The 13,130-nt window shown below is 44.2% G+C and overlaps 1 protein-coding gene across 2 annotated transcripts in view; it reads left to right on the forward strand.

Annotated features, from left to right (window-relative positions):
• LOC144791788 (uncharacterized) overlaps positions 1–11,032 on the forward strand; it is a 222,094-nt gene extending 211,062 nt beyond the window's left edge. For both annotated transcript variants that reach the window (XM_078666553.1, XM_078666554.1), the window contains exon 8: positions 9,391–11,032. In XM_078666553.1, the coding sequence (XP_078522679.1) occupies positions 9,391–9,515 (125 nt within the window). In that variant the 3' untranslated portion in view covers positions 9,516–11,032. The remainder of the gene's footprint in view (positions 1–9,390) is intronic.
• The last annotated feature ends 2,098 nt before the right edge of the window (positions 11,033–13,130 follow it).

The raw sequence follows: 13,130 nt of genomic DNA on the forward strand, positions 1-13,130 counted from the left end.
TTATTCAGGCTATGATATGGATGTTTCAGCCTCTAGCCTGGATTTCGGTGGGACTGACTATGATGCTGCTTGGCCTCATGACCTCCTGCATCCTATTTGCAACGCATGCCTGCTGACATATGCAGGCTCTGCAGTGTGACCTGGAATTTCCAGTGGGTGCAGCATCAGGGGAATCTCTGCGACATAGTCCATATCTCGAAGGGAACTGCTAAAGACCTGCAGTGGTGGCTGGTGAACTGCTATTGGGTCAGTGACAGACCCCTTACCCAACCAGAGATTAAAGTAGTGACAGATGGATCACTCCTGGCCTGAGGCATCCATGGGGAGAGGTGGATATCAGAGTACTTTGGTCTCCGGCGGAATCCAGGCTCTACATCAAGCTGTTGGAACTTCGAGCTATCTGACTGGGATTGAAAGCCTTTTACCCTCCATCAAGGGAAGTCTAGTGTAGGTGTTCACAGAGAACACCACCACCATGTGGTACTGCAACAAGCAGGTGGGGTGGGGTGTGGTTGTGGATACTCTGTCAAGAGGCCCTATGAATCTGGACATGGCTGCCGTAGTGGTTCAACACCTGTCATAACAGACAAACTCTTCCAAAGATGCCTAGCGGATCATGGGTGGGTTCTCCAATCTGAGGTGGAGCAAGTTCTCTTTCAGCAGTGGGGTGAGCCTTGATTAGATCTGTTCACCACCTTTGAGTACGTACAATGTCTTCATATCTGCGCACTGGAGTTTCCAATGCGACTCGTGCTGCAGATGCTTTTCGTCTCAATGGGAGCTCCGGCCTCTTTTACGCCTTTCCATCATTACCACTCCTTCCCAGAGTTCTCAAGAAGATAAGCAATGACCTGGCCGAATTCATCCTTGTGGGTCCAGACTGGGCTCGGAGACTCGCGTATGCCAAGCTGTTGAGCATGCACATTGATCTTCTGACCAGGCTGCCCTTCCGGGAGGATCTTCTGTTGCAGCAGCAGGGGTGGATTCGCCACCTGAACCTGTCAATGCTATGCATGTATGGAGATTGAGCAGCTTTTGGCTTTCCGCCTTAAGTCTCTAATGTTATCTTTGCAGCACAGTATCCCTCCACCAGGATGATAATACGTCGGCTGTTGGAGCAAATATCTGGCATGGTGTACAGACAAACAAGTTAACCCCTTATCTGTACCCCTTACCAAGTTCTTTTGTTTATACTGACCCTGGCACAGCAGTGCTCTGAATTGGATATGTTGAAGGATTATTTATCTGCTATATCTGCTTTTCTATGGTTGCCTGATCAGCCTTCCCTTAAGTCCCCTATTGTAAATAGGGTCCCAAAAGGTCTGCAGCAGATGCTCCCTCCTGCTCCCTTTGTTATGCCTTAGTGGGACTTCAATACGGTTCTCATTTTTCTTATGTGAGTCGCTTCATAACCTTCAGGACTTCCTTTCCTGGTGGCAATCACATTTGCCCAGAGGGTTCGTGAACTGCAGGCGCCGTCATCTCAGCCTCCATACATCTATTTTTAGCTAGACAAATTGGTCCTTCTGACTCGAGCATCCTTCTTGCCAAAGATAGTCACCCCGTACCGCTTAGGCGAGTCCATCACCTACCCTAACTTTGATGCTTGGCCTCATCCCTCTAAGGAAGAGAAGAGACTCCATTGGCGGGGTCCCAAAAAGAGCTTTGTTCTACCTTGACCGCATCTGAACATTCCCGGTGGATGGTCAACATTTCATGGGTTATGTCGCAGTCAAGAAAGAAAGTCCATGCACAAATGAACCATCTCCCGATGAATGGTGGTCTGTAATAAGATCTACTGTACATTTGCCAAGAAGCAAGATCCGGAGGGCTGGTGTGCTCATTCTACCAGAGCAAAGGCTGCGACCAGTGCAATAGCACGCAGAGTTCTGATACTGCACTTCTGTCAGGCTGCAACGTGGGCTTTGCTGAAAATGTTCACAAAGCACTACTACATGGACAGTAATGGCATTCAGGATGGGCACTGTACGAAAGTAGGATCTGCTTTTATGGTTTACCCCACTTTTTGTCTGGTGTGATGCTGTTTCTGACTGGGATCCTGCTAACCAGGACCCCAGCCTCTGTTATATCTCCACTAAATTGGACATGGTGAGTACTTGGGTATACTCCAGATTGGCTACTGGTGTACCCTTCTAAGTCCCTAATATATGGTACCCAGGTACCCAGGGCATAGGTACAGCAGGGCTCTCCTTTGGGCTGAATTATTTACAACAAGGGGTGGTGAGGGACAGAGTCTCTGAATTAAGCAGAATACTCTCACCCAGTCAAGAGATCAGGGCTAGATCCAACACCGTTTTTTAGCTCATTGCACCATCCCAGTTTCAGAACCTGGCTGTATGCAAATTAGTCTGTTCCTGTCCCAGTGCATGATGGGAACAGGGCAAACCAAACTACACAAGCCAATTCTTACACTGGGAAGGAAACAAGCTTCCGGGGACCGGTTTCTGGCATTACAGCCGTCTTCGGCCCGGCTTGCTTGAATCCTGATGGTGCAATGAGCAAGGGACTCATGTCTGAGTATACCCTTCCACGCTTAGGGTGGACAAAATTATTTACAACAAGGGGTGGTGAGGGACAGAGTCTCTGAATTAAGCAGAATACTCTCACCCAGTCAAGAGATCAGGGCTAGATCCAACACCGTTTTTTAGCTCATTGCACCATCCCAGTTTCAGAACCTGGCTGTATGCAAATTAGTCTGTTCCTGTCCCAGTGCATGATGGGAACAGGGCAAACCAAACTACACAAGCCAATTATTACACTGGGAAGGAAACAAGCTTCCGGGGACCGGTTTCTGGCATTACAGCCGTCTTCGGCCCGGCTTGCTTGAATCCTGATGGTGCAATGAGCAAGGGACTCATGTCTGAGTATACCCTTCCACGCTTAGGGTGGACAAAATTATTTACAACAAGGGGTGGTGAGGGACAGAGTCTCTGAATTAAGCAGAATACTCTCACCCAGTCAAGAGATCAGGGCTAGATCCAACACCGTTTTTTAGCTCATTGCACCATCCCAGTTTCAGAACCTGGCTGTATGCAAATTAGTCTGTTCCTGTCCCAGTGCATGATGGGAACAGGGCAAACCAAACTACACAAGCCAATTCTTACACTGGGAAGGAAACAAGCTTCCGGGGACCGGTTTCTGGCATTACAGCCGTCTTCGGCCCGGCTTGCTTGAATCCTGATGGTGCAATGAGCAAGGGACTCATGTCTGAGTATACCCTTCCACGCTTAGGGTGGACAAAATTATTTACAACAAGGGGTGGTGAGGGACAGAGTCTCTGAATTAAGCAGAATACTCTCACCCAGTCAAGAGATCAGGGCTAGATCCAACACCGTTTTTTAGCTCATTGCACCATCCCAGTTTCAGAACCTGGCTGTATGCAAATTAGTCTGTTCCTGTCCCAGTGCATGATGGGAACAGGGCAAACCAAACTACACAAGCCAATTCTTACACTGGGAAGGAAACAAGCTTCCGGGGACCGGTTTCTGGCATTACAGCCGTCTTCGGCCCGGCTTGCTTGAATCCTGATGGTGCAATGAGCAAGGGACTCATGTCTGAGTATACCCTTCCACGCTTAGGGTGGACAAAATTATTTACAACAAGGGGTGGTGAGGGACAGAGTCTCTGAATTAAGCAGAATACTCTCACCCAGTCAAGAGATCAGGGCTAGATCCAACACCGTTTTTTAGCTCATTGCACCATCCCAGTTTCAGAACCTGGCTGTATGCAAATTAGTCTGTTCCTGTCCCAGTGCATGATGGGAACAGGGCAAACCAAACTACACAAGCCAATTCTTACACTGGGAAGGAAACAAGCTTCCGGGGACCGGTTTCTGGCATTACAGCCGTCTTCGGCCCGGCTTGCTTGAATCCTGATGGTGCAATGAGCAAGGGACTCATGTCTGAGTATACCCTTCCACGCTTAGGGTGGACAAAATTATTGTAAATAATTTTAATTTTGTCCACCCTAAGCGTGGAAGGGTATACTCAGATGTGAGTCCCTTGCTCATTGCACCATCAGGATTCAAGCAAGCCGGGCCGAAGACGCCTGAAATGGCAGAAACCGGTCCCCGGAAGCTTGTTTCCTTCCCAGTGTAAGAATTGGCTTTTGTAGTCTGGTCTGCCCTGTTCCCATGATGCACTGGGCCAAGGACAGACTAATTTGCATACAGCCAGGTTCTGAAACTGGGATGGTGCAATGAGCTAAAAAACGGTGTTGGATCTAGCCCTGATCTCTTGACTGGGTGAGAGTACTCTGCTTAATTCAGAGACTCTGTCCATCACCACCCCTTGTTGTAAATAATTTTGTCCACCCTAAGCGTGGAAGGGTATACTCAGATGTGAGTCCCTTGCTCATTGCACCATCAGGATTCAAGCAAGCCGGGCCGAAGACGCCTGAAATGGCAGAAACCGGTCCCCGGAAGCTTGTTTCCTTCCCAGTGTAAGAATTGGCTTTTGTAGTCTGGTCTGCCCTGTTCCCATGATGCACTGGGCCAGGGACAGACTAATTTGCATACAGCCAGGTTCTGAAACTGGGATGGTGCAATGAGCTAAAAAACGGTGTTGGATCTAGCCCTGATCTCTTGACTGGGTGAGAGTACTCTGCTTAATTCAGAGACTCTGTCCATCACCACCCCTTGTTGTAAATAATCTCCTTTGGGCTGAAGCATGTATTATGCAACCCATGGGAGACCACTTAAATTGTGACTACAGGCCTGCCATTACAGCCTGTGTAAGCTGGTGCTAGCACCACTTACAACAGATATGTTTTCTTATATCTGAGGTCACTACACTTCAAGCCTATAAGTCAGCCCTAAGGCAGGCCTTTCAATCCTGACGGCAAGGTGCGCGGTTCTAAGTGTGAGGGTGCCCCTGCATAAGCGAGGCCCCTACAACCTTTGGGGTCCATTCTCCCAGGTTGTAAGTGCATCAGCCATTACAACATATAGAGTGGCCATGCGTCATTACGCGATGACCATCTCTAAACTTGCTGTAACAAACCCTGTCTGTTTGGTGTCAAACATGTTGGAATCATGCCCCCAACACCGTAAACTCTATGGGAGGTATGATTCCATGCACTGTAAAGCTCCTCCGGGAAGCCCTCAGTGCTCATGGTACCAGTCTTCCAGAACCAGTTAGCAAGCTAGGGTTGCTGCCGACCGAAGGCATGTTTCTGCCCTCCTTCAGCTTAGCCAAGCTCGAGCAGGGGAAGGCAGAACAATAGATATTCTGTCACAGGGAGGTGTGCCCACCTCCCAGACAGGGTTTTGTGCATTGGAGTAGGGTGAAGGCACCTGCCAGCGCCACTGAGGCTGCTTGAAGGGCACATTTGCTGCCCTCCTTGCATACTCCAGTTCAAACAAGTTGAGGGAGCCGCTGGCTTGTCTTGAGCTGTGGTTCGCATTCCACTACTTTAGTATATGGTTTGGTCTCCCCCTGGCGACTACTGTGTATTTGTGCTACTTCACTGTTTTATTTGCAAAGTATTATGTGCATTGTGTTATATCTCTGGGTAGGAGATATTGTTCTGTGTTAGTGAGTGACTTATAATAAATACATATTTTTATAAATACACTGTGTGGTTCTTTTTCACTTAACCTATACCAATAAGATTAAGGTCTGTAAAGCAAACTGCTTTACTTTCAAGTTTTCCTAAACAAGGTACGACTATAAATGAATTAAAGTCACTTGCTAAAGTCATATCCCGGACCTCCCTCTGTTTTTTCCAAAACCGGAGACTGTTGCAAAAAGAGCACTTAATACACTGGATGTTAAAATGGTATTAATGTATTTGATTTAAAAAAAGAGTTTACGAATACACAACACTTATTTGTTGCTTTCTCCAACCCGGGAAAAGGAAATGCAATTTCAAAGGCAGAAATTGCATAATGGATAGTAAAATGCACCAAGATATGTTACATAAAAGCCAAAAGTACAGTGCCATTAGCCCCTCAAGCTCATTCTACTTGAAAGAAAGGTTCCTCTTTTGCCTTGCTACGGAACATTCCTTTAGCTGACATTTGTAAAGCAGCTACAGGGACTAATCCACATACTTTTCCTAAACACTAGTGTGTGGATGTCCAAGCAAGACAACCAGCTCTTGTTGATCAAACAAGTGTTAAGAACTTTATTCCATACATCTGCACCATCTGATGCCTGAAGCCACCTCAGGAGAAAAGCTGCTTTACAGGCTATGCATAACCAGTGTATCTGCAGCCAACAAATGCAATGAATGGAGTATGCTCCTTAGAGTGCTACAGATTCACATGCACCTGCCTGCCTCTCCGGAACATTTTCTAATGTCAGATTTCATGTATAAATAGGCTATATCCAAATATATATATATATATATATATATATATATATATATATATATATATATATATTTCCCAAAATTTGTTAATCCTTTGGAATCAACAAGAGTGAGCCGCCACTATTAGCCAGTGTTCTTGCCAAAAGAGGTTTAATTAGCACAGAATTCCAAAACCAATGCGTTTCGGTAGTCACATCTACCTTGTTCACGGTCAAGTTCAAAAACATTCAATCAACAATATTTAAAGTGCCCCTGTGTTCCCAGGAAGTTATCGTTTCACTTCCTCCCTCAAAGAATTCTGGTCTATGTAGTTTGTCTTTTCAAACATTATTAATCAGTTAATGAGGGAACCCCCAATTTAAACTGCTTTAAAATAATATTCAAATTAGTATTCACATCCATCTGTGCAATTATGCCCTCCAGTGGGCATTTAACCAAAAATTATTAATCGACATTTTCAACAATTATTCATCAATGCTTTCTTTTAGTCCTGCCCTCCAGTGGGCATGAGTTTTTAAATCGTTCAATTTTTGAGCTCTGCAAAGAACATTTTTAAAGTAAAAAAAATGGGGGGGGGGGTGCAACTGAAGGGGATGGGATTGAATAGGTACCATCAAAGGGAGGGGAATAAAAATTGATTTTCAGTATCCAATCGAGCAGAGCAAGTGTATTCATAAATGAATGTACATTTCTTCCGACTGGTTGAGACCCAATGGTGATAGGGTTCGAAAATTCAGGATGTGACGTGACTCTCTTTGTCTTAGAAGCTTTTCTCGGTGGCCACCTCGATCTGACGGGGGTAATGACTCCAGACCCCAAAATTTCAGGAGTTTCCAATTACTGTTGTGATACTTTTCCATGTGTTTGGCTACAGCATTGTTCCTGTCATTGTTTGTTGTTGCTCGTACATGTTGAAGGATTCGTACTTTTAGTTCACATGTAGTGCTGCCTATGTATCTCAGCTTGCATGGACATTCTATCATATATACCTACCTGCTTGTGGGCTCTTTCAATGCGAGGGACAAACTTGTGTGTTTGATGTTTTTCCGGCCGGTCCCGGTCGGGGAAGAGCCCTGCCACAGATCGTGTGGTTGATGCTGAAGCCAGAGGGCACACAGCGCGACGGAGCAGATGGGGCGTTTTTGCAGATGAATAATGGCATCGTGAACATGTAGGATTGAATTCCTGGACCCACTGGGGCTTTTAATGAACTTTTATTCAACTCTGGGAGCAGCGCACAAGCGTGAATCAGAACTCCAAGTACCAGCAGGCTCCGAGGAGCCAACGCCCACTGGGGCAGGTGCGAGTAATTTAAAATGACCTTGCTCCACACAGAGTTTTCCACAGCCTCTGAAGAAATGCTCAGGAGAGCATGAAACACGTCCGGCTGCAGTATTTGAATCAGGACTTTGGTTTCTCTGTCCACGATGTCTTCTGCGCAGTAAAACGAAATCTATACCTACCTGCTTGTGGGCTCTTTCAATGCGAGGGACAAACTTGTGTGTTTGATGTTTTTCCGGCCGGTCCCGGTCGGGGAAGAGCCCTGCCACAGATCGTGTGGTTGATGCTGAAGCCAGAGGGCACACAGCGCGACGGAGCAGATGGGGCGTTTTTGCAGATGAATAATGGCATCGTGAACATGTAGGATTGAATTCCTGGACCCACTGGGGCTTTTAATGAACTTTTATTCAACTCTGGGAGCAGCGCACAAGCGTGAATCAGAACTCCAAGTACTAGCAGGCTCCGAGGAGCCAACGCCCACTGGGGCAGGTGCGAGTAATTTAAAATGACCTTGCTCCACACAGAGTTTTCCACAGCCTCTGAAGAAATGCTCAGGAGAGCATGAAACGCGTCAGGCTGCAGTATTTGAATCAGGACTTTGGTTTCTCTGTCCACGATGTCTTCTGCGCAGTAAAACGAAATCTATACCTACCTGCTTGTGGGCTCTTTCAATGCGAGGGACAAACTTGTGTGTTTGATATATATATATATATATATATATATATATATATAGATATATATATATATATATATATATATATATATATAGATATATATGTTAGCCTTACACACATAATTCATAATACTTTATCTTCACAAACTCCATCCTCACTCGCCATTATGGTGAGAAAATTTTTACAATGTAACAATGGAGCCGTTGGCCATGCGCATTCACCCCAAGAGGAGAAGTCTCAATGTCAGATCAACAACAATGACTTCTATGAGCATTAGTCCACTTTTTATGTTTATGATCTCGGAGGCTCCAAGTAAACAATGCGAGGAATATTTGTATAAAATGGCGGTTGCCTGTATTTACGTTGACACAGTGGAAAAAGGCACGTATGCCGAAACTCGTCCTGTTTTGTGCTAATAAATTGAAAATCTGTGAAACTGACCACGCGAGTGCGGCCGTTTCTTCCGTTTTCGGAAGGAAATCCTGGAGCTGATATATAGATATATATTTTAGCCTTACACACATAATTCATAATACTTTATCTTCACAAACTCCATCCTCACTCGCCATTATGGTGAGAACATTTTTACAATCTAACAATGGAGCCGTTGGCCATGCGCATTCACCCCAAGAGGAGAAGTCTCAATGTCAGATCAACAACAAAGTCTTCTATGAGAAAAACAAGTTGTACAGCCGGGACTGACACTAGATGGCAGGATTGTGCATAGTATGTGAATCTGCAGCACTACACGCTACAAATAGATTCTTATAAGGTAAGTAATATACTCCTTTTCAACCCCAGTAAGTATGAAAAACGAGTTGGGTGTAAATTGTGTAAGGTCAGCTCCTCATAATGGTAAACCATGTAGGCTTGTATCACCAAGAAGAAGCCTGAAAGATTTTACAGCTTTGCAGACCCTTTGTTATATTTCATGCAGTGCTTCTGTTTTCTTTTTAACTGCCACTGATTCTTTGTAACTGTTCAGAGCAGAAAGCCCCCCACTTAAATCATTTAGCTGCCCCCTGCCCTTTTCTTGCTGTTTATCTCGAGTGTTTTTATTCTTTGACTTAACTATTACTTTGTTATTGTTCATTATTTTTAGATGCAATTCTGCCATACAAAGAAAGACCACAAACTGACACTACGGTGGCAAAAAGGTTTTTAAACAGAGCTTTGGGGCTGCCAAGAAAGAGGAAGTCTGTGTCTGAGGACATGCCTCCAGAGTGAAGTGAAGTAAAACTGCCTGCCGTCATGCTTCAAAGCTCAGATAAAATGGTGTAGAGCAGACAACATTTCAACTTGTTTTTTTCAGATTCTTTCTTTCAATTCCTGCAGTAATTCCACTTCTGCATTTGTGGATATTTCAAGTAATTGCTTCTTGCCGATGGATTGTTTCTTTAGGAAAAGAAAAAAAAAGTCTATGCCAAATATGTTGCTTCATTTGCCTCCTCTGCGTACATGCAAGACAATAAAAAAGTTGTAAAGGATGAAGCATTTTGTTTTACAAAAGATTGTAGTTGTTTCTTTCAAGCAAATAGGACTTAAGACACTGTGTCCCAGCGATTCATATGTTGGGATCAAAGCTTTATTCATGCTGTGAAATACTTTTTCTGGTGAAACAGGACTTCTGTTTCACCCATCTTGGGTACTGTCGACTTTGTTCCTATTGCCCTCCACAGGTTCCTGTCTGTCATGGAACAAACTATTTTGTTTCAGTCATGCACACAATAGCTGTGTTGGTTATTGCTAAATCTCAAAGTAGACAACTTTGTGTTGGATATTTGTAATCCTAGTGCATTTTATCTCCGTTAAGGGGTACCTGCCATGGAATAAAAGCAGTGTATGCAGGTAAGTTACCGTAAAGCGTTATATGATGAACCTTCTGCTGCTTCACAAAAGTTATTTTGACCTACTGTCCAAAAAAGGTGAAAGCATTTTCTTTTTCTAAAATTCCAAAGATGTAATTTTGTCAGTAAACTGCAGTGTGAGTGAATTTTCAAAACTCTTTATGTAATTAATCCCAAACACTGGTCACATTTCTCCGTTTGGTAATGACAGCAGGAGCAAACTATAACCATTTACCACTCTGTTATAATTGTTACTTGAATATGTTAACTTTTTGTTCGCGTTTAATCGTAATTCTGCAAATGTTTTGCATGCGGTAGAGTCAACACTAGTTATACCAAGGCTAGCTAAAATGCAGCTAGTTTTTATTGTTGCTTTTGTTTCTCAAAAGATGTTAATTTAATTTGCTGGGCAGCAGTTTTCAAAGATACCGCTGCCATTTTCCTTTACCCTCTTAGGTCCCTTTTCCGGATGATGTGATTACTATGTTTTAAGCATAAACTTGTGCACAAAATCAGGTTCAAGTTAGGCAAAAATAGTACATGAGAGGTTTTGCGTACTCAGATTTGACATGCAAACAGTACTCTGAATCCGAAATAACCTGCTGTATTAGCACATAACACCCCCCACCTCCCACAAAAATGTGGTGGGAATTGCTCACTTAATAAATGGTCAACCCTTTGCACTTGGTATTTAAGGCACCACTATTTTTATCTGGAAGACCAGACAGTTTACTGGCCTAACAATATTTCGAGCTTAATCTTATTGTTTCTAACTTTGTCTTTAGTATCCTCTGGCTCTCACTTTATTGGTAAGGATGACTTGTTTGACTGGAGTTAATATCCATGTTGTACGAGAGTTTACCACTTCTTCGTTAATAAACAACACTTTTCAAGTTGGGCATTGTTTTGTCATTGACTAAGTTCTGTCATTTTAGTCCAGAAGTTCTCATTACACAAAGCAAGTCTCTTTGCACTCGCAAAATTAATGATACAAATAAGTCTTTCAGTTGTCCTAAAGCTCTCAATTTCTTTCCCTTCAATTTGGTTATGCTTCATGTGCCAGATTTATGTGAAAGAATTATTTGCTTTAATAATTTTGCGAGTGCGAAGAGACTTGTTTCAGTTATCTTACGTCTTGGGTACGGGATGCGGGGATGACATCCCTTCTCTTTTAAGCACCGCATTCGATACCCAAATGCTTTAATATTTGTGTACAGTGTCCCGAGCACCCAACCCCTTATTCTCCACCCAAGTTTGCAGTTCTCATTACACAATGAAAGGAAACCTGTCTTATTCAAGACAGTGGTATATTTATTTTGGTTTTTGCTTTGTAAAACTTTTGAAATAACATTTCTGGAAGGAGAAAAAAAGATTCATGGTTGACTCAAAAAAAGGATGATAAATTCTAGCACTTGAAATACTTTTTTGTTGTTGTTTCCATTCAGTGCATGTTACTCATGGTACTAAAAGCACCTGTGTGGTAAAAATGACCAGATATCTAATTTAAACATTTTATTTTGCAGTGGCAACATTGTAATGCACTTTTGCCAGTGGTGGATCAAACTCTCATGAGATTTTAAAAATGTAAACTGAAAATGTATTGTTTTAATTCTGCAGGGGAAGTTTTCCTCTTCTCTGTGTTTTCTTCTAGTACATTTGAAACTGAAGACCGATTTCTTATTGAATATACAAATAGATAGCTGAAGGTGAATGTGTTCTTACCTTGGTATCTGTATGGATACCTTTTGGTAAATCCTACAAAAGTGACACCTGACCTGCATCTCATGAAAACACGCTCTGGGCCTGTGGAAGAACACAAGTTTACTGTTCCTACTGTATGAGACCTATGTGGACACCGGAAGGGCTGGACCTGCTCCCTCTTATACCCAGGAATGAGAAGTGGACTCCAATGGTCGGTTAACTTCCTGTGTGCCTACAGGGACTCAACAAGCTGCAAGAGGCCTTTTTAGGTCTCGCCTGAGCCTGCGCGCATGCACTACTCTGCGAGACTTTAAGTGAGGGTTTTTTAACTTTAAGCGCACGATCGTGCGTGTGCCTTTTTTTTAATCACACCTATTGGTCTGTGCGTTCGTTTTTATATATAAGAAAGACAGCACGCAATTGGCCAAAGGCGGGTGCATGGCCCGCCTTCTGTCTGCCTTGGCCTAGGGTCTGCGGGGGCGAGCAGCAGCACCATCTGTAACCAATTATCTTAATTGGATACAGATGGCGGGCCGCGCTGGTTTGTCCTTGTAGCGCGTGCGTTATTAGCACGTTTCTGGGCGCCACACTGCCCCGCTAGTCATCTCTGCCTCCAAGGCTTGTTGAATCCGTTGTGGGGTAAAGATAATGCGCTTCCTGTTTGACCATTAACAACTCGGCGACCAGCAGGAGGGCTCCGCGAGTTAAGCACTGCTTCTGAACCCTCTGTGTGAGCCGCATGTCGACACTTCAAGAACCCGCTGTGACGCCTCAGCCTTTCACCACTCTGAGCATGATAAAATGAGAAAAACAAATTAATTTAGAATTGTATTTTACGTGTTTAAAATGCAGACATTTGGGTCGTTAAGAGCTGCACAGGAAGCCATAGTTATGCGGCGGTAGAGGGGGGTCCCGTGAAGCCTGGTCTCCACTGGGGGGCATACAAGGATGGGCCTGCCGCGTTGATAGAGCTCTGTCTGCGCCCCTGCTGGGCCTTGCTTTTATTCACCCAGGTTGTACATTTTATCCGCTTTAAAGGGAATAAACGCCCCTTCCGCATGTGAAAATAACTGGTGCTGAGCTTTCGCGCTTCGCAGCTATTTCCATTTGTTTTTCTCCTTCTTTGATGTGTCCTCTAGTTGTCTGCCGTACCATTGGAGCACTCATTCTTACAGGCTACTTATGTGTTACTCTGAGGAGTCCGCCTCTCGAGGCTCCCTGTAGAGCAACCACTTAAAACCCTTCCTGTAAGAAACGCTCGTTGTGAGCCGACCGCTGCAGTACACGAAGAGAC

The sequence above is a fragment of the Lissotriton helveticus genome, chromosome 11, assembly GCF_964261635.1.
Source record: "Lissotriton helveticus chromosome 11, aLisHel1.1, whole genome shotgun sequence".
NCBI lineage: Eukaryota > Metazoa > Chordata > Amphibia > Caudata > Salamandridae > Lissotriton > Lissotriton helveticus.